At 43.5% G+C, this 22,886-nt stretch overlaps 1 protein-coding gene across 3 annotated transcripts in view; it reads left to right on the forward strand.

The window, feature by feature from the left end:
* The first annotated feature begins 21,399 nt into the window (after positions 1–21,399).
* The window catches only part of MAP3K7 (mitogen-activated protein kinase kinase kinase 7), a 49,859-nt gene continuing 48,372 nt past the window's right edge, over positions 21,400–22,886 (forward strand). For all 3 annotated transcript variants that reach the window (XM_042464935.1, XM_042464945.1, XM_042464953.1), the window contains exon 1: positions 21,400–21,880. In XM_042464935.1, the coding sequence (XP_042320869.1) occupies positions 21,791–21,880 (90 nt within the window). In that variant the 5' untranslated portion in view covers positions 21,400–21,790. The remainder of the gene's footprint in view (positions 21,881–22,886) is intronic.

Raw genomic sequence — 22,886 nt, forward strand, 5'->3', positions numbered from 1 at the left:
GGGCATTAATTTGATGTAAAATGACTGGCTGTTTGCCACTGGAAACTCCACAGCAACAGCCAGCAGGCCACACAGCCCTGTGCACCCCATACCTGGCATTGCATTCATGTCTGCTGCACAGACCTCTGCTATGGCCTGTGACATCAAAAGGGGAAACCTGGCCACATTGGTGTAGCTATGTCCCTTGTTTTACCCTTATGGGTTGTGGTGGTGCCATTTAGAGCAGACACCAGAGCAACAGCACCAAGTACTGGGCACATAGCTGCAGCAGATTCACAGCACAGTGGTGGGCAGACAGGTGAACACCTCCTGATCACTGCACTGGCCCAAGGACTGACCCATGTGGAAAGCACAGTCAGGATACCAGGGGATTGCTCAGTGGAATCCTGCCCATCTGTTTAGGTCCATTTAAAAAAAAAAGAAAACCAAACTCTTGCATGTTTTCCCTTTTGCATCATGGAGAATGACAAATCAAGCTATGAGGAGGACACTGTTCAAGTGGCAAATATGTCAGGAGAGTTTGAGTAGGGATGGATGAAAGATCACCATGTAGGTGTTGAGCTTACAATAACGCTCATGCACTATCCACAAGAGGGATGAATGAATGCATGGTGATAGGGACCCCAAACACACTTCCTGACATTACAGCTCATAATGGAGATTATCAGATAAGAGCAAAGTGTCCTTATCCCGTCCTTAACCCGTGGTATTCATATGACTGGGGGAGAGATTATCACACCCCTGTGCACTTATCACATTCTTCTCCTGTCTGTAAAGAATAATGGACCCATTATTGGTATTAATGGAATCTCTCATTAATACCAAATGATGGTCCATTACTCTTTACGGATGGGAAAAGAACAAGATAAACCTGGGGGGCTTTAATAATCTTCCCCTGATCACACAAATACCATGAGTTAAGGACAGGATAAGGCTGCTTTTGCTCCTCCGCCTGATAATATCCAATGTCACCAGTGCTACAATTCAATACACTCTAGTGGCACAAGCAGCAACAAACATACAGTTTCAAGTTCTCAGACATCCTTAAAGAGAAGAGTTTTGTTTCTCACAGCCATTGTTTAAGAGCATGCCGCATAAAGAATGAATTCTGCAAGAGAGGCCCTTCTTTCATTCCACCACCTTCACAGATAGAGTTGGCAGAAACACAAGACAGGGCCTCCTCACCGGCTGCCCCTGAACTTTGGAACTCTCTTCCTAGGGATGCTAGAATGGTCCCCTACTTGCTGTTTTTCTGTCAACAGGCGTAGTCTTTTTTATTCAGACAAGCTCTTAGAACTGAAGCAGGGTGACCAAATGTCCTCCTTTTCCAGGATATGTCCTACATTTCAACCTTCTGTCCAGGAGGAATTCCAAAATGTCTTCCATTTTGAGCATGATTAGTAAGCACATTGAGTAACACTACCCTTGCTGTTCCCTCTGAGAAATTCATCTACTTGGCAGCTGCTGTCACTGCAAATAGGGGGATAGGATGGATTCTTCTAAAGTTCTTTTTTCCTAGGAGCAGCTGCAGCAGATAACACTTGCTCTCCTTTCTCAGAGGGGAAAAGGACAGCAAACATGTTAGGCAATAGGCTGCTTGAGGAAACAATGCAAATATTGAAAGGGGTCTTTCCTTATTTTCAGCACAATAGACAAATGAAAGGAATAATTTAAATATAAATTCAATCAAGGGGTTGTTGCTAGTAAAGTGCCATTTTAAGCCTTGTCTTGCTCAGAGTTCTGTAAGTATATTCCAAGCCAAAAAGGCATTTTAACAAAGATATGATCATCCAAAAGATACAGTTGAGTACATAATAAGATCCAGTATATGCAATACACCATATGAAATGAATTTTTATTCATATTAATGTTCTTAGCTTTTATTTTGTAATGACCTCGATTTTTTAATGTTCTACGTTTTGCAGTGCTTTGTTCTCCTTTGTAGTTATGATGTCTGGTCACCCGGAACTGAAGACTTTTAAGGAAAGAACTGCAAGATGGTACCACTACCACTACTATAAAATGTATCTTTTTAAAGTGTATATTTTGAATTGTCTTAACATGGTTACTGTTTAATTTTGTTTTAATATCAACTTTTTGTATGTTTTTATTATACCTGTAATCATTTTAATTTGCAGACCCCACTGAGTCCCAGTCTTGGGGTGAAATCAGGTTATAAATAAAAATAATAATAAAAACAAGAATGGGAATCAAAATTATCAAGGAGCTGGAGCAACTCTTTTATAAGGTGGCAATATTTCAGCATTTTAGCTTAGAAAAAGAAAAGAAAAAGGGGTGACCTGACAGAGGTGCATAACATAGTGCTTGCAGATTATTGTAACTGCAAAATGTCCTCCATTTTGAGCATGATTAAGAAGCACATTGAGTGCCAAACACCACCTGGAATTAGTCAAGGAAGCTGAATAGTAAGAGTTGTGAAACGAATAAAATGAAGTACTTCTTTACACAGAACAAGGTTAAACTATGATATTTAGTACAGTGATGGCCACTAACTCACACAGCTTCAAAAGCATATTGGGCAAATTGATGAAGGACAGGACTATTAATGGGTACTAGTCATGATGGCTATAAAATTTTCTTCAGTACTGAGGGCAGCATGCCTCTCAAAGCCAATTGCTGGGGAATATGAACAGGAGGCTCCTCGTGTCTAACTTTTGAGCTTCCTGTGATAATATGTCCTGCTTGATTCATTTGTTAGCAGAATGTTGAACTAGATGGACCATTGGTCTGATCCAGCTGACTCTTCTTAGGTACTTATGAAGGGGATAGCGTGACTGTCAATTTCCCTTGCTCATCTGTACAAGGTGTTTTGTCCTTGTGCTCTCAGCAGCCCAATGGCACCTGCTATCTGAAGCTGAGTTGGGCAGGGACCCTGTAGTGAGATACATGTAGAATTTTTAGGCAGATGAGTGTTACAGTTGTGTTTTCTATGAATGCTGCAGAAATAGGGTGGTTTGTGTCCTTGCCCACTGTCCTCGGGAAAAAGGACTTTTCCCCTTATGAGCAACACTCAGAGAGTATAGTTTCAAATTACAGGAAGGGAGATTCTATCTAAACATTAGAAACAAATACTTTACTGTAAGAACTGTTCAGCAGTGGAACAGTCAGCCTCAGAGGCTGGGAGACCTTCCTTCTTTGGAGATATATTTTTTTTGGTATCCTATACTGTTCCACATCCTGATTAGATGATGTTATGTTTTGTACCCTATATTAAGGTGTAGCAATATGAGTGGAGCCAACATTGTGGCATCACCTGTTTTATTATTCCCATGGCTACCATTGGACTCCATGGGGAGAGGGTTTCCTTGCACTAGCTCTGAGACTGTTATGAAGCTGTACCATGGATTGAGTCATAATCTGAGAGAGGATAGAATACGGCATAAATGTACTCACCCCTGTGGCATCCATTCCCTTGTATCTACCCTGTTTTAGCCATTCTGCCAGCATGTTTTCATTAGTGCAGCCAGGTTGCCTGCACTGGCCCGGTTACCCAAAGAAAGATGGGGCAAACTGCAAGGGGTCCCCACCAGGTATGTCAGGATTACTTTGAACACTGGGGAAATAAACTTTGCTAAGTAACCTTTATGACCGTTTGCATATGTATGTGCCAGTAATAACTGAGGATAACTGCAGGTTTGGGTGAATTAAGAGGCTTTTAGTTAGAAAAATGTAGAGTGCAGTCACACACACACACACAGAGTAGCAATTCACACAGGCAGAGCATTCACAGCTAACCAAATGGAAATATGAAAACATGACAGCGGATTTTGAAAGGTTTAGAAGGTGATATTTACCAGGCTGAAGAGTTGACCATGGAAAGCGAGCTTCGCTCAGACTGGGGTCTGGGGGTGACACAGAACATACACAGAGCATGGCCTGGGACAACTGTATGAATACTGTGTGTGCAGAGGTGTGTGCTGACTGTGTGCAAAGAGGCTAGGTTTTGAGGCCAATATTTATACTCGAAAACTAGCCTCTAGGGATGTGCTATCTTGTAAGGTGATAAAGGCTGGATGTTCTTTCCCAGGAATCAGCAGTGGGATTCTGAACTGGCTGATGACTTTAACTTTAAGGTGACAAAAACAGCAGTTGGATCAGGACAACCCCAGGGTGACTGGACAGCATGAAGTAGCAAGGAGATCCTTCGTCTCAACGTACAAGAGGAAATGCAGATGGGAGAAGGAAGGAGCAATGAGTAGCTGCCATTTAGTTTTGACTGTATTTATTACCTGGATTGTCCACATGCCTTGGGGCTCTCATCTTTTCTCCTGGGACCCTGACCCAGTCCGTGCAACCTCTCAAGAACATTCTGGCTCTAGATATGGAATATGAAAATATGGGGCCTCCAAATTCAGCTCGGGTATGCAGGGTGTAATAACAATCCCCAGTATATTTGATATTACATGGGCAGCGTGGGGCTAACATTATACCCTATAGCCTATTAGTGCTTGTAACTTTACAAGCGACCTTAAATGTCATTGCATACTCAGCAGGGAATGGCAATATGAATAACATTTATAACAACTGTTAAGGAGTATTAAAATATTGCCACAAATACGGATCTTGCACATATATGGAACATACTACACATTTAATTTAGCAGTTTCAAGACTTCAGCTCAAGTTTCCAACAAGAGTTGTTCACATTTTTATAGCATATTCTGAAATCATATGGCTGAAAATGGTTTCAGAAATAACAAGAGAATTGACCTTGCAATAAAACTGGTGCTGTTTACAATGTGAAAACTAAGGGAAAAATAACTTTGGTATGAGATTGAACAGAACACTTTAAAAATACTTAGAAATATAATGCTTAATTTTTAAAAATCTTCGAATGTGAAGATCGGGAGCTGGATTTTAGAAATACACTACCACAAAAGGGTGGAATTTTTTAAATAGTAGTGCCACAGTACCACCTTGTGGAAATAAAGTACAGTTGTAATTTCCTATTCAGTTTTAGGAAAGGAAATCAGCAGCTTGCCTTCTTTTCCACATGTTATGTTTTATTTATGGACAGTTCTTTTGGTGTTGGGGTATGTGAAATGCATTCAATAAGATCTGAGTTCAAAGGAGAAGAAAGGAGGAGAGAAAGGAAGGAAGGAAGGAAGGAAGGAAGGAAGGAAATTAAGTCTAGTTATGTAAACATGTCTTTTTGTTACACAGATTAATAATTCGCAGGGGCAGCTGTGTTGGCCAATTAAGAAATACAAACAAAATTCCATCAGTGATACTTTTACTGGCCAACCGAAATGCACAATATACTTGTTGCAAAAGCTTGCCACAAGTATATTGTACATTTCAGATGGCCAATAAAGGTATCACTGATGGAATATTAATAATTTGTTGTTGTTGTTGTTGTTGTTGACTGCCCTCAAGTTGGCCCCGATTCATGCGGACCCTATGATTGAGGCAGCTCCAAGACTCCCTATTCTCAACAGCTCTGCTCAGGTCTTGCAGACTCAGGGCTGTGGCCTCCTTGATAGAGTCTATCTATTTGGCATGCTGTCTTTCTCTCTTCCTACTGCCTTCTACCTTTCAAAGCATCACCATCTTTTCTAATGAGTGATATCTTGTCATGATGTGGCCAACGTATGAAGTCTCAGTTTAATCATCTTGGGTTCTAGGGAGAGTTCAGACTTGATCTGTTCTAAGATCCATTTGTTTGTCTTTCTAGCAGTCCACAATATCTACAGAACTGTTCTCCAGCACCACATCTCAAATGGGTGAATCTTCTTCCTATCAGCTTTCTTCACCATCCAGCTGTCTCACTCATACATAGTGATGAGAAAGACGATGTTATGGACAATCCTAACTTTAGTGTTTAGTGTTTAATCTTTGCATTTCAGGATCTTGACTAGTTTTTTTTTCCCAGCTGCTCTTCTTAGTCCTAACCTCCTTCTGATTTCTTGACCTCACCCAGCCTTCTGATCAATGATTGATCCAGGATATGGGGAAATTTTATTTAAATTTCCTCATCATCTACACTGAATTTATGTAAATCCTTTGTGATCATTATTTTTGTTTGTTTTTTAATGTTCAACAGTATACAGCAGCATAATACCTCTATCAATATTTAGTATCTAGTTTTTTATTTATAAACTGAACAAAATTTGCTCTGGCTGTAAAGAACAATGGATGCAGCTTATAGTATCAAATGTAGGGTGCAATCTTGTATAGAGTCTCCTGGATCCAGAACCAGTCTTTCCATTAGGCAGAATGAGTTAACTGTTTTAGGTAGCAGATTTGGGGTGTTATGAAAGGAAGCAAATTCTGTTATTTTATTTCTCATTTTTGTATTTTTGTAAGTAATGGTAGCGTAAGGTCCCTGTGAGATTTTTTGTCTTGTATGTCTTGGTAGCTTTGGATAGTATGCACATTCTAAATCGGTGCCATTTGCTATACTACTCCAAGAAGACAAATATCTTGGCTAGATCAAGCCAAAGGCTCAAAAGGTTCAGCAGGGTTTCAGTAGGATGTCCAAACAGGACATGAAGGCAAGATCCCTTTCTCACAAGGACACTCTCATGTCACACACACAATCTTTTCTGCTTTCATAAAGTAGGCTAGGTCAGCCCTGGTTAGTGTCAGGATTGGCAACCACTAAGGCAGGGGTGGGCAAAGTGTGGGCCATGCCATGGGCTACATGTTTCCTCTCAGGCCATTTCTATAGCTTCAAGGTATACCTAGAGGTATACCTCTTAGAAGTATAAAGTGTGCTCCAAAATGCCCCCAAATGGCCTATATGTCACCACTATATTTGGAGTCCCCCCAGGTCCTCCAAGGATGAAACAAATGTTTTTGCAAAATCCCCCCCCCCAAAAAAAATCAAGTTTTTACAGATGATGAATCTGAGGGGGAACATGGTTCCCAAAATATCTGTACATGAACATCCTTTAACAGAATTGAATACGATTAGATCTTGCAGAAACAAATCAGAAGAAATGGGTCTTTTTTAATCTCAGTGCTGCCACCTATTATGTGATGATGATGGCCACTATCCCACCAATTCTTCACTGCAATACTCAAACCTGGGATTCTCTTAAGTGTCCCCTGCACTATACCTCTCTTTAGATGCCAGCACTCTGGGTTTCAAGTTTTCCCTTCAGCTTGTCACCAACTATTCTTTGACAATCACACATTCACTATCCAGTGTGTCCCAAACCTAAAAGACTTTTTTCAATATTGGTAGCGTTTTAATGTGTTTCTGAAATCACTTCAGACAGCTGCTTGTTGAAACAAAATCATAAATTTATTTACAAGTCAGGCTGAATACAGCATCTCTTTTGGTGGGTGGTGTTCGCAGTAGATATGGTGTATAAATACTTTATTAGTTACACAGTTTAATAGTTTCTTTAGCTTGTTTTTGTAATTGTTTCTCCATAGCTTTATATATGTTTCCTTACAAACTATGTTCTCACAGAAACTTTATTAAACTTTTTGTATCTTATAACCCTTCTGGTTATCTGTGACTCCACTAGTCACCAACACTATGTCTCCCGCAGGACACTACTACAATTTAATTAAGGATATTCTTTGTCCCTTTCTTGGGTACCTAAAACCCCTTCTAACTGACCCTCACAGCAGCCTAACCTAGCCTCAATGGCTCTTCAACCCTCAGGACACAATAAACATCAACAACCCTTTCAAACCTGCTCCTCCCTCTTATATACTCCTGGGAGCAGCCTCCACCTTTTCCTGGCTTTGCTTCCATTGGCTAGTACCAAGGTCCTAATCTGCTTGATGTCTCCACAACATCTAAAGAACCACATGATTCCTAGTCTTTGTATTAACCTCAATACACTATAATACTCCCCTGCTGTGATTAGTGGAACACCTACACTAGCACATTCTGAACTAATAGAGGTTGTTGGATAGAGTCAGTAGAATCCTGGTGAGCCACTGCCTCAATCATTTTTTATTATTTTCAAACATGAAAACAAAAACCAATTGTTTTAACATCTTCCTATGTTACAGTACAAGAGAGGTTAAGATGGGTACTCTATCTCTCAAGTAGCTTCTAAGATACCATTGTTTCTAAACTGTAATACTACACTGGTTGCAACAACAACAACGGTGCTGTCCTGTTTAAACATTCATAGTTGATAATTCCAACATATTCCTGCTCTGAAAGAACCACCATTGTTTGACTTCTCTTAAGAATTACATGTTACTGTGATAGGTCACTACTTCATACAGTTTTGTACTAAGTTCCTACAGTGTTAGAACTTAAAATTCTATTTACTTGTTGATACTAAGAATACCCAGATTTAATATCCAAACTGGGAGGAAATGCAGTATCGCAAGGAAGACTCAGTAACATGACTGCATATGTTAACTGCTCAGAAAACATCTTTTGGGGCCTAAATCACGACTCATGGCATGGCAATTGTGTTTGTTCAAAGCAATTATCTCTTTCTCAGCATGAAACAAGTTGTTGAAATTTCTCTACAATCTCTCAAGCTGATTTTCCATTTGCAAAGCCAAGAGAGAGCACATTTCCAAGCTGTTAGTGCTCCCTTTGGAGGCCAATTTTTGTTTGTTTGTTTTATTTCAATTTTTAGAGGAGTCAGCACCTTGTTTTATTGACTAGGGTCACGCTCTTAACAGTTTGGACATATGTTTTGAGACTGAGAGATTAACCCTATTTAAAATTCCTCTTTTCCAGCATTATGAACTTGACATTATGATTTTCAAATATTTAAAAACAGGTTAGAGATAATATGTAGAATAATTTCTTACTATTCTCTTAAGAATATGGGCACGAAGCTGATAAAAATCAGCCTGGCAAAAAATCCACAAACTTTAATACAGTGCACAAAAATTGTCCTGTTTCCTTTCATTATGATTTGCTCTTCATTATGCTCTTAGCCTGTGCCCCCTCAATATATTATACCATTTGCTGCCTAAAACAGAAAAAGAAAACCATTGTAAAGCTTGCTGCCAATTTGGCTGGGACTAATTTACTGCCAAAGAAGACTAGGACGATATCACATGAATGAAATTGGAAATATAATCCAGTGTCATCCTGAACAGAATCATGCATATTCGTGTTATTGCGTGAAAAGTTACCACACATGATCGCTGGCAGTCTGAACGCACTCCGAACACAATCACATGTCAATCCACAGTTAAGTAAATTCGGTGAACTAGCCAAGTCACAAATCCTTTTCCTAGACAACTTTGCACTCAGTGCGCTGTTGTTTGGTGTGATGTGCATGTCTCCTTTGGTCCTGGTCCCCCCCCAATCTGCAAGGGGGGTTCCCATGAAGCCACGCTGCAATTCCGCTTCGATTTTGCTTCCGCTTGTCCTTCAGCATTGCTGAGGGGCTGCTGCCTGCTAATTAAGAGGCATGGACCGGGAGCTATTGGATAACCATTATATTCATGTTTTAATGTGACAAGAGTGAATATATGCTCATTTTAATATGAACAGAGCATGTTCTTTCAACCATTCGTCCCGTCCGCCTCCCCCAACCTCTTTTGTAAATTGTGGGGTTCCTTGGTTCCTCTCTCTCACTCGCTTAAATATGCTATGCTCCAGTCATCTGGAGTCTCACTGAGCATGTGCAAGGGTGTCAATTCGCAATTAAGAACCCACCGATGTGATGGCTTACTTTGCACAGAATCTGGATCGCGTTCGGGGAGGCCATTACAGCAAATTTAAGGTGTGATAGCGTGAATTTTCGAATTGACCTCGCTATCTTCTCTTTTGAAATTGAGAGCCTCCCATTTGATAAACTCCTAGGAGCTGGAACAGATGGGCAGGAAAAAGAGGCCCAATCTTGCTTTTTTCCTAAATCAGGTCAAAACCCCACTGCTCTCATGGCTCGTTCCCTAGGCAGGCCAAATAAGCACGGGCCGACTGCACAGCATGGCATCAAGCTGCGCTGCTGGGAATTTGTTGTTGTTGTTGTTGTTATTGCCTTCCCACCATACATGCACACCGTCATGCAAACACACCACCTGCGATCTCTAAGTACCTTCCATATCTGCCCAAATATCATCTCATTGCATGGCCACGTAGTCACACATGCAATGCTCCATTGATAGAGGGCATCAGTGAATTGGTGTGCGAGTGATATACTGTATTGGTAAATCATAGTCATGAGGGACCCCCTCCTACATGCCCCCTTTACCCCATGCCCCCAATGGACTGTCTTGTTTGAGTCATCCATTTGAGTCATCACACTTTCATTTCTTTGCTTTGCTGCAGTCCTGCACTTGCACTGGGGCCTTTATATGCACAAAGATGCACATTTTCTGCCTTGAGTCGGATTATCCCAGCTTTTTTGTTTGTTTGTTTGTTTGTTTGTTTGTTTTTTGCTCTGGTTTTTACTCCTAGAGCATGGCTTTGGTCCTGTTTCCAGCCATTTTCTAGGGGTGCATCATCTAAATGTTTCACCTTCAAAGTAGCTTGAGACTGCTTTATTTGCCCATCTGTTTCACCCCTAGGTGAATAGTCTGAATTATCTTTGTATTGGAATCTTACAGCTAATTCTGTTTTTAGGCCCAACCAAAGTAGACACACTGAAATGGAATTTTAGTCACTCCTTGTAAGATCCATTGATTTATATGGCAAAATTGCTTGAGAATCATAGGCCCGGTACAGATGGGCCCTGAATGACACCCTCGTCACATGCTAGGGTTGCCTTGGGGCAGAACATCCACATGCCCTGCAACCCTAGCACGTGACTAGGGTGTCATCGCTGTGCAGCACCGTATAAACAGCAGGTGCAGCGATGACATCACTGCTGCGCTGCAACCAAACTAGCAAAGTTCCATGGCACAAAAAGGAGCTGCTTTTTAATGCTCCTTTTTTGCTGTGCAGCAGTGCCTTTTGGGCCCGTCTGTACCAGGTCATAGAATCATAGAGATGGAAGAGACCATATGGACCATACAATCCAGACATATGGACCCCCTGCCAATTCCCAACAGATGGCCACCCAGCTAGTTTAGAGACATGCAAAGAACAGCCCTCACTGTCAGGAAGTTCTTCCTAATGTCTAGGGTGGAACCTCCTTTCCTGTTGCATGAATCCATTGCTCTGTGTCCTAGTCTCTGGAGCAACAGAAAACAAACTTGCTGCATCTTCAGTATGATACCCCTTCAAATATTTAAACAGGGCTATCACCACTTAAACTTCTCTTCCCCTGACTAAACATAGCCAGCTCCCTAAACCGTTACTCATAGGGCATGGTTTCCAGACCTTGCACCATTTTGGTTCCCCACTTCTGGACACACTCCATCTTGTCAATACCCCTCTTGAACTGTGGTGTCCAGAACTGGACACAGTATTCCAGGTGAATTCTGACAAAAGCAGAATGTAGTGACACTACTGCTTGCCTAAGTCTAGACACTATACTCCTACTGATGCAGCCTAGGATCACACTGACTTTTTTAATTGCTGCATCACACTGCTGACACATATTTAGCTTGTGGTCTATTAAGATTCCTACATCCCTTCTGTATATACAGTGGATCCTTGTTATACGCTGGAGTTTGGTTCCAAGATCCCCCGTGTATAACAAAATCCGTGTATGCTCAAGTCCCATTAAGTATAATGACATAGCAAAATGGTGTCCCTAATAAAAAATGGAACATCAAGGTAAATTTATACTTTTTTGGAACATTTTCAAACCGTGTATGCTTGAATCCGTGTATAAAAAATCTGTGTATAAGAAGGGCCGACTGTACTGTTGTCAAGCCAGGTGCCACCCATACTATATCTGAGCATTTACTTTATTATTATTATTATTATTATTATTATTATTATTATTATTATTACTATTTGCATTTTTCATAATCTGTTATGGTCATTTTGAATTCCAATCCTCTCTCTCAGGTATTAGCCCTCCTAATTTGGTATCACCTGCAAATTTCATAAGCATACCCTCTATTCAATATCCAGTTCATTGGAGATTTTCATACAGGGGGAAAAAGCCAGGAGTAAAAGGCATACTCCTAGCAAAGTTCCGCGATCACACTGAGGATATTCAGACACTGCACTGATCCAGAACTTCTCCTGGGAAGAACTAGGAATGCTCCAGCAACAAACCATTCATGGGGAAGTCCTGTGAAAAGTTTATTGCTGGAGCATTCCTACTTCTTCCTGAGATAAGCCCTGAATCAGAGCGAAATCTGAAAATCTTCAGCGCAATCATGCAACTTTTCCAGGAGTATGCCTTTTACTCCCAGCTTTTTTTCTGTGTCTGAAAATCCTGATTGATAAAGATGTTGAACAGCACTGGACCCAGGACAGAAGCCTGTGGCACCCCACTAGTCACTTCTTTCCAGAATAAAAAGAAGTCATTGGTGAACACCTTTTAGATTCAGTTACTCAACCAACTAGAAATCTACCTGACAGTTGCATTGTCTAGCCCACAGTTTACTAGTTTTTTTGCAAAGATCATAGGGGACTTTGTCAAAGGCCTTACTGAAATCAGGATATACTACATCCACAGCATTCCCCTCATCTACCAAGCTTGTACCTCTATCAAAAAAAGAAAGTTAAGATTAGTGTGGCATGACGTTTTCAAGAAACCCACGCGGACTTTTAGTTATCTTTGCATCTCTTTCTAAGTGCCTACAGACGGTCTGTTTCATGAGCTGCAGAGTTGGGGTGTACAGTGTGCGGCTGCCATGTCCCCCATTCCGCCCCGATGCCGGTGTTTAGTGCCGGTCTGTTGAGGCCCTTAGTTTGTAAAATTATACTACGCATTTACAGCACAGCATAACTGTTACATATACTGTAATTACAACAACCATTCCTAATCCAGATAATCAATGGTTGCATGATTGGATTATAATCAGAAGCATCACAACTGTAATGCTTGTAATGCCAGAAACTATACCCTTACTTGAATTGTGTATTGAATACCATATAATTCCATCACCCCACCCCCACTCCCCCAAAAAACCAGAAGATAGCTTTCTGAAATGGAGAGCTTCCTCTGTCCATGATCAGAGGATATTCTGGGACAACAGAAACTGAGATGGGCAAGAGATAAGGCTAGCATGCGCCCCATGAACACACATTGACTAAGTATACAAGAGAAACACCTGAATGAGATGTAAGATGAAGACGCTTGCTCAGCTGTTTCTTTGTCTTGGACCTGTAAAGTCTCCAGCACAAATAAACAGCCCACTGCTATAACTACCTATAAGCTATCCCGGTCAAGGGAAATATGAAGCATTTCCACGTCACTTGGTTTATGTGTTAAATCACAGCACTGATAATTATTGGAACTGAGTTGCTATCTGGCTCTTGGTGCTGTTTTCTTATGAATCTTTAAACTTTAGAATCAAATGGGAAGTCATTCATTTAGGACTGAAGAAAAATGGCGAAAGGAAAAGGGATACCGAAAGGAAAGGGGATACAATACAATAGCCACCATTCTGAGCTTTTGCAAGAAGGATGTTGCTGATAGATTTCCCCACCATTGCTCTTCCTGTGTAACATAAATTGTTTACCAAAACACACATAGATCTCAGCCATGTTATTCTCTCTCCATTCTTTCTCTTTCATACAGATTCATCAGTTCTCCACATCACACACTGATCTAGTTTGTGTACTTATATAATACTTTTTCTTTCTTGTACACATATCTGTAAGAGATATTCTATCTCATATAACTATGCACACTCTGTATCATAAGGTGCAGGCCTACAAGTACTACCCACTGCTCTGAATTGCTACTCATTATCTATGTTAGAAGTGTGAGCAGATGTATAATTGATACTCATTATCTAGGTTAGATAGCAGATGTGTATCTCAGTTTGTCAGCCAGTAAAGTGATGCTAAACATCACCTTTGTGCAGAAAATAATACAGGTGCCTTCCTTACTCTGAAAACTGGAAAGCTGTGCAAACATTTATACAAGAAAATTAAAGCAACTTCATTCCTGTAACCTCATTAATAATATTAACAAAACTTGTCAAGATGTAAGAATGCCAAAGAAGCAGCTATGGGAAAGTGTTCAGCTTAGAAAATTGGGAAATGTAAATTAAGCAAAATATTTCATAAATATGTGCATCCTGAAATTCTTTTCCATCAAATGAATGGGGATTTCATAGCAACAGCTGTGCAGTAGAACACTTTAGTGAGCTGTGTTGAGTTGCCCAGGAGGTTTTGAAAAAAAGACTAAGCAGCTCTTTCTCCAACAATGATGTTTGTAGTTGCATGGACTATGCTGCTTTATAAGGATTCATCTAGGTTACTCTTTCCATTTCCATCCCTCTCACAGGGTTCATTAATAATAAAAATGGTGTAAGATTCATGCTGTTGCCAGCATTTTGGTAATGGCATGGCAGCAAGACAGATCTGAAACTATTCTTTTTACAGCACAGTTCAAAGATATGGATACGTTTGTTGTTGTTGTTATTGTTGTTGTGTGCTTTCAAATCATTTAGCAAAGAAGTCAGGCAAGGCTGCATAACCTGCATGCAGAAAATATGGTATGCGAAGCAGGCTTGGACTCAGAGAAAGGAGGAGTGAAGATCGGAGGAAGGGAGATTAATAGTCTTATATATGCAGATGACAGAATACTACTAGCAGAAATAAACAAAGAAGGTCAAGGAGGAAAGTGCCAAGGTTGGATTGAAGCTGAACATTAAAAAAACAATAATAATGACCACAGAATATCTAGAAGAATTCATCCTAGACAATGAGAAAATTGAAATAGTTAGAGTTACCGTAATTTGGTTCAAATACTGATCGGTGTTTCTTCTTCCCTTCTAGGTCCAGAATGGCCACCTAAAGCATATCACAGATAATGATATCTGGAAATAGTCGGGTATGCTTTCATTGGGAGTTCCTGCACGGCAGGAGGTTGGACTGGATGGCCCTTGTGGTCTGTTCCAACTCTATGATTCTATACCAAAGAAGAGATTGCAGTCAAGAAATAAACTAGGACTAGGAAGAGCATCAATTAAAGAACTGGACAGGAATCTAAACAGTATACAATTGAGCATTAAGTAAGAATTATCCAAGACATTGTATTCCTCATCACCATGTACAGGTGTGAGAGCTGGACAGTAAAGAAAGATGCCAGTGGAGATTATCACACGGGGATGGGACGTTTTTGTCCTGTCCTTCCCCTGTGATCACACGGAGTTTTTCAGATGACATTGTGCTTATTCAGTCCTTCTCCTATCCCTGAAGTGGCATGGCTTTAAAAAGGCAGTCAAGATGTATGTCTTCTGATAGGCTTTCCTAAACTAGCCTCTCAGTGGCCTCCCATCAATTGCCCCTCAATTATCCTTGCTTAGTTTTATAATTAAAATGTATTTTTATTGTGGATAGGAGGGTTTATGGATTATGTATTTTAATGTTATTTTATTATTGTTAGCCACTTTGATCTCCTTGGAGAGGCAGAATATAAATTATTATTATTATTATTATTATTATTATTATTATTATTATTATTATTATTATTATTAATATTATTATTATTATTATGGCCCTGTCAGTTTGTATTAATGGAAACTCGCAATACAATGAAATGTGCCACTGATGGGAGAAGGATGGGATAAGTGCAGAAGCGATAAGGACAGGGTAAGGACGAGAGCAATCCCTCCTGTCTCATGTGATAATCTCAAAAATCAACTAATTTGAGATGTGGTGCTGGAGAAGAGTGCTGAGGATACCCTGGAGAGCCAAAAAGACAAACAAATGGCCCCTAGAACTGGTCAAGCCTGAACCCAGTCCCAGAAAGAAAGGAAGACCACACACCAGATGGGTAGACTCAGTTGGGGAGGCTATGGACCTGAGCAAAGCAGTGAAGGGTGGGGATCTTGGAGATGTCTCATTCACAGGGTTACCGTGAGTTGAGGTCAACTTCAGGGCAGTTAACAACAACAACAACAGGCACCACACTGCTGGGGGGAGGGGAGGAAGCATCTTTTCTTGGACTGCAGTGCAGATCATGACCTTTCACTTTCCTATCCCTCCTTGGCCATTTGCTCCTGTGTGGCGTTAACTGAGGCTGAATCCGCAAATGCAGAAATCATCCAGTTTGACAATGCTTTAACTGCCAAGGCTCAATGCTATGGAATGCTGGGATTTGTAGTTTTGTGAGTCAACTAGCCTTCTCTGTCCTGAAACAGACAGGCCAAAATTGCAAGCTTCGGACCAAGCTGGGGACATGGCATTCAGATGACGCAGACTGCCTCAAAGTTGCACCGCGGCTGCTGAAGACAGTCCAAACCTAGCTGCAAAAGGGGTGCAATAAAAGCTGCCAGTCTGCTTGACCCCTCTCATCAGAGAGCTCTGGTGTCACAACAAACTACAGTTCCTAGAATTCCTTACCATTGAGCCACAATAGTTAAAGTGACTTGATTATTTCAACAGTGCAGATGCAGAGGTTCTCTCTTCCTCCCGGCGCCTCAGGCCAAGTCAGATCCTACTTAGAGGAAAGCACAAAGCTTTCCACAGCTAAGAGGCAGCCCACATCAAACTTCAGGGCGGAGTGACCCCATTTTAACTGTTCCCCATTTTGAGCATGACTAGAAAGCACAAGTTTATACAGTGGATCCTTGTTATACACTGGGGTTTGGTTCCAAGATCTCCCGTGGATAACAAAATCCGTGGATGCTCAAGTCCCATTAAATATAATGGCATAGCAAAATGGTGTCCCTTATAAAAATTGGAAAATCAAAGTTTGATATTTGAAATGTACAGTGGTACCCCGGGTTACGAAAATAATTCGTTCCGCCGCCGCGTTCGTAACCCGAAATCCTTCGTAAGCCGAAAAAGCCATAGGCGCTAATGGGGAAAAGCCGCGATTTCGTGCGAAATAGCGCCGAAAAGCACCAAATTTTTTTTCGTAACCCGAAAAAACCTTCGTAACCCGGAACAGTTTTTTCCTATTGATTTTTTTCGTATCCCGGGAATTTCGTAAGGCGGTGCTTTCGTATCCTGGGGTACCACTGTATAAGGGACATGTATGTATTTATGAGCAGTTTTTTAGCTTTTGTTTGGCCATGTCCTCCATTTTTCTTGAAATGTCCTCCCTTTTGAGCCTAAGCAGCATAAGAGTGTTTTTAGCTTTTATTCATCCATGTCCTCCCATTCTTCGCCCCTTCAAATGCCCTCCATTTTGTGGTGCCTTCTCCACCTTTGTGGTTAGGACAGAGTGGCCAGGGGCCCTCCTTTTCCAGGACACATCCTCCATGTCACCCTTCGGTCCAAGAAGAATCCCAGAGCGTCCTCCATTCTGAGCCTGACTAAGAAGCATGGATTAACATTCCTATTAGTATGTTTTATTTTTATTCTGTCCAGGAAGGATTCAAAAGTATCCTCCATTTTGAACCTGGCTGAGAAGCAAGGATTTACAACCCTAGGAGTGTTTTTATTGCTTTCATTCAGCCATGTCTCCCCTTCCCAACACCACCCCTTTGAAAAGGCCTCCATTTCTAACTGATGGAAATGTGAGCAACCCAACGCCGCATTTTATCACGTGTGGTGGAAGTGCAAAGAGGCAATAAAACTTGGGGAAATAATTCATGGGGAAAAAAGAATTCAAGTTATTTTTTCAAACTGAATTTGAGATGAATCCAGAACTTTTTTTAAATCAAATATTACCAAGGATATAAAAAGGAAGCTCAACCAAGAAGAAGTAGGCGTATTTTTACATATGATTACAGTGGCCCGCCTAACACTTGTGAGGAGACATTGGAAGGACAAGACTGTCCTTGTATTAGTTTGAAGATACAAGGATAATAAAGTTAAATGATCTGTCAATAATGGACAGATTAACTATGATTATAAATGGTAAAACAGAAGACCAGTTTCAAGAGAAATGGGAAAGAACTGAGGTGCTTTGGGAATAAGGGAAATCAGATGACATGTACATTTATGTACATATATATATATATATATATACACACACACATATACACATACACACACACACACACTTGTCCCTCCATATTCTCTAGGGTTGGGGGCACAAGACCCCCGTGGATGTGGGAAAACCACAAATAAGAAAAGCACCACGTTTTTACCTGAGAGGAGGCCTCTCCGGGAATCTCTAGGTCCTCCAGGGCAACTCTGTGGCCAACGTCCGACAGACACTGACCATAGGACGCCTGGAGGGGCTAACAAAGGCCCCTAGTGGAGTGTTCTCTCTAGGGATTCTCATGTCCTCTTCCAGGGGCAAACTCTGTGCCAACGTCCGACAGACACTGACCCTAGGACTGCATGGAGGGGCTACAAAGGCCTAGTGGAGGTTCTCTCTAGGGTATCTATGTCCTCCAGGGCCACTCTGTGGCCCAACGTCTGACAGACACTAATAGGACTGCCCTGGGAGCTCCAAAGGCCTAGTGGCAGTTTTCTCTTAGGGATCTCTATGTCCTCCCAGGGCAACTCTGTGGGCCAACGTCCGACAGACACTGACCATGGACTGCCATTGGAGGAGCTACAAAGGCCTAGTGGAGTGTTCTCTCTAGGGATCTCTTGTCCTCCAGGGCAACTCTGTGGCCAACGCCGACAGACCTGACCATAGGACTGCCTGGAGGAGCTACAAAGGCCGTGGAGTGTTCTCTCTAGGGATCTCTATGTCCTCCAGGGCAACTCTGTGGCCAACGTCCGACAGACACTGACCATAGGACTGCATTGGAGGAGCTACAAGGCCTAGTGGAGTGTTCTCTCTAGGGATCTCTATGTCCTCCAGGGCAACTCTGTGGCCAACGTCCGACAGACACTGACATAGGACTGCATTGGAGGAGCTACAAAGGCCTATGGAGTGTTCTCTCTAGGATCCTAGGTCCTCCAGGGCAACTCTGTGGCCAACGTCCGACAGACACTGACCATAGGACTGCATTGGAGGCTAACAAGGCCTAGTGGAGTGTTCTCTCTAGGGATCCCTAGTCCTCCAGGGCAACTCTGTGGCCACGCGTCCGACAGACACTGACCATAGGACTGCATGGAGGAGCTACAAAGGCCTAGTGGAGTGTTCTCTCTGGATCCCTAGGTCCTCCAGGGCAACTCTGTGGCCAACGTCCGACAGACACTGACCATAGGACTGCATTGGAGGAGCTACAAGGCCTAGTGGTGTTCTCTCTAGGAACCTAGGTCCTCCGGGCAACTCTGTGGCCAACGTCCGACAGACACTGACCATAGGACTGCATTGGAGGGGGCTACAAAGGCCTAGTGGAGTGTTCTCTCTAGGAATCCTAGTCCTCCGGGCAAACTCTGTGGCCAACGTCCGACCAGACACTGGACCATAGGACTGCATTGGAGGAGCTACAAAGGCCTAGTGGAGTGTTCTCTCTAGAATCCCTAGGTCCTCCAGGGCAACTCTGTGGCCAACGTCCGACAGACAACTGACCATAGGACTGCATTGGAGGAGCTACAAAGGCCTAGTGGAGTGTTCCTCTCAGGAATCCCTAGGTCCTCTGGGCAACTCTGTGGCAACGTCCGACAGACACTGACCATAGGACTGCCCTGGAGGAGCTACAAAGGCCTAGTGGAGTGTTCTCTCCAGGAATCTCTAGGTCCTCCAGGGCAACTCTGTGGCCAACGTCCGACAGACACTGACCATAGGACTGCCCTGGAGGAGCTACAAGGCCTAGTGGAGTGTTCTCTCCGGGATCTCTAGGTCCTCAGGGCAACTCTGTGGCCAACGTGCACAGACACTGACCATAGGACTGCTTGGAGGAGCTACAAAGGCCTAGTGGAGTGTTCTCTCTAGGATCTCTAGTCCTCCAGGGCAACTCTGTGGCCAACGTCCGACAGACACTGACCATAGGACTGCATTGGAGGAGCTACAAAGGCCTAGTGGAGTGTTCTCTCTAGGATCCCTAGGTCCTCCAGGGCAACTCTGTGGCCAACGTCGACAGACAGAACATAGGACTGCATTGGAGGAGCTACAAAGGCCTAGTGGAGTGTTTCTCTAGGATCTCTAGGTCCTCCAGGGCAACTCTGTGGCCAAGTCGCACAGACACTGACCATAGGACTGCATTGGAGGAGCTACAAAGGCCTAGTGGAGTGGTCTCTCTCTAGGGATCCTAGGTCCTCCAGGGCAACTCTGTGGCCAACGTCCGACAGACACTGACCATAGGAACTGCATTGGAGGAGCTACAAAGGCCTAGTGGAGTGTTCTCTCTAGGGATCCCTAGGTCCTCCAGGGCAACTCTGTGGCCAACGTCTGACAGACACTGACCATAGGACTGCATTGGAGGAGCTACAAAGGCCTAGTTGAGTGTTTCTCTAGGAATCCCTAGTCCTCCTGGGCAACTCTGTGGTCAACGTCGACAGACTGACCATAGGACTGCCTGGAGGAGCTACAAAGGCCTAGTGGAGTGTTCTCTCCAGGAATCTCTAGGTCCTCCAGGGCAACTCTGTGGCCAACGTTCCGACAGAGCACTGACCATAGACTGCCTGGAGGACTACAAAGGCCTAGTGGAGTGTTCTCTCCGGATCTCTAGGTCCTCCAGGGCAACTCTGTGGCCAACGTCCGACAGACACTGACCATAGGACTGCATTGGGGAGCTACAAGGCCTAGTGAGTGTTCTCTCCAGGATCTCTAGGTCCTCCAGGCAACTCTGTGGCCAACGTCCGACAGACACTGACCATGACGCAATTGGAGGGAGCTACAAAGGCCCTAGTGGAGTGTTCTCTCCAGGAATCTCTGGTCCTCCAGGGCAACTCTGTGGCCAACGTCCGACAGACACTGACCCTACATTGGAGGAGCTACAAAGGCCTAGTGGAGTGTTCTCTCCAGGGATCCCTAGGTCCTCCAGGGCAACTCTGTGGCCAACGTCTGACAGACACTGACCATAGGACTGCATTGGAGGAGCTACAAAGGCCTAGTGGAGTGTTCTCTCCAGGGATCCCTAGGTCCTCCAGGGCAACTCTGTGGCCAACGTCTGACAGACACTGACCATAGGACTGCATTGGAGGAGCTACAAAGGCCTAGTGGAGTGTTCTCTCTAGCGATCTCTAGGCCTTTCAGTGCAACGTTTGGTTAAATTTGACCTAGATATTCCTAGAGATAACATATTAATCAGTATCTGTGAATAATCAAATCCACAAATATGGAGGGATGAGTGTGTGTTTGTGTATACATACATATATGTGTGTGTGTGTGTGTGTGTATACACACACAAATGTGTGTGTATAAATATATATTTGTACAATATGTACAAAGATGTTGAATTTTATGTACCTCTGCTATGTAGAAAGTAAGTTCTATGTGTACAGCTATTAAATAATTTAATACTAATAAAAAAAATGTTTGGGAGCCAATTCCACAGACACAAAAAAGAAAGGAAGAGAAGGAAAGGCCTCCATTTTGCGGGGCCTCTCCAGCCTCCTCCTCCTGGGCCTTTCCATCCTCTGCTTCCTCGGGGCCTGAGGGAGGCGGAGCAGCGGGGAAGGGAGGAAGAGGAGGGCCGAGGCCTACGACGACGAGGAGGAGGAGGCCTGGCCCTTGTGAGGCTTTCCTGGCCTCCCCTCGGGCGCGCTCCTCCCCGGCGCCCTCGGCGAGGCGACCCCCAGGCTCCGCGGCCTAGCAGTGCCTGTGTTTGAGGGGAGGCTGGGCGCCGCCGGGGGTAATAATGAGGGGGCTCCAGGCTCAGTGAAGCCCCGCAGGAGCCTCGCATGAGGCCTCTGGGCGGCTCGGGAGGCCTGCTCCTGCTGCTCCTGCCGCCGAGCAGAGGGGAGACCCCGCCGCTGCCGTCGCCGCCGCCGCCCGGGAGGGACGACGAAGGGCCCGGGGGAGGAGGAGGAGGAGGAGGCGGCAGGGACACGAAGAGGCGCCGACGGAGGGATGTCTTCGGCCGCCTCCGTGGACATGATTGAAACGCCGCCCGTGCTCAACTTCGAGGAGATCGACTACAAGGCCATCGAGGTGGAAGAGGTCGGTGTCCCCGGAAGACGACGGGGAGGGAGAGGCCGAGGGGCGCCTGCACTGCGGGGATCAGCCAGGCTGAGGCCGCTTTGACGGCTAGGAATGCTGGGGTTGCAGGGTCTGTGGCACCGGAGCTCTCCCTGGCAGAGAAGGCTATGGGTCTCACAGACACTACTACGCTCCCCGGGATTGAGAGGTTGGGGGCATCCGCACTCTGTAGATAATGCGTAATACAGTAATAACAACAACAACAACAGCAAAGCAAAGCAGCGCAATCTATATGAATGCCACCTTCCTATTCACGTTTAATTTCTTTCCAAATCCCTCTTTTTGATCCCTTTGGATCAAACACACTGCAGCTCTCTCTGACAGAGAAGGCTAAATGCCTCACAAAACTACACTTCCCAGGATCTTCTAGCATTGAGCCAGGACAGATAAAGTAGTCTCAGACTGGATTATTTCTGCAGTGTGTTTTGGACCAGTGTTAGACTGCATAAATTCAGGCTCAAGTGTCTACTCAGCCATTTCAGGGTAATCCTGGGTCAGTTACTCTAAACCACTGAGTAATTCCTTTGAGAAGGAAGAATTTACACACACCCAAAGCACTTTATAAAGTACCTGCCCTGAGTCTAGGTTCCAAAATTTAGATCTGAAGCTAACCTGTTGATATTTGGCTCACATCAAGATCTGAACATACCCCAAAGGCATACATGGAACAAACCCAAAAGATACACACATCTAAAAGTCCCACACTATGACAGTTAGTAGACCTTACAATTCTTTGCAGCAAGTTTAATTTTTCAAGCTATCTATGCAGCATAAATTTTTGTGGGTTTTTTGGGGCTCTGTGGCCATGTTCTAGAAGAGTTTCTTCTTGACGTTTCACCAGCATCTGTGGCGGGCATCTTCAGAGAACGCTGGCATGGAAAGGAGTCCTTTCCAGGCAAGCATTCTCTAAAGATGCTGGTGAAACGTCAGGAAAAAATTCTTCTAGAACATGGCCACAGAGCCCAAA

Source organism: Sceloporus undulatus, chromosome 1, assembly GCF_019175285.1.
Source record: "Sceloporus undulatus isolate JIND9_A2432 ecotype Alabama chromosome 1, SceUnd_v1.1, whole genome shotgun sequence".
In the NCBI taxonomy this organism is placed as follows: domain Eukaryota; kingdom Metazoa; phylum Chordata; class Lepidosauria; order Squamata; family Phrynosomatidae; genus Sceloporus; species Sceloporus undulatus.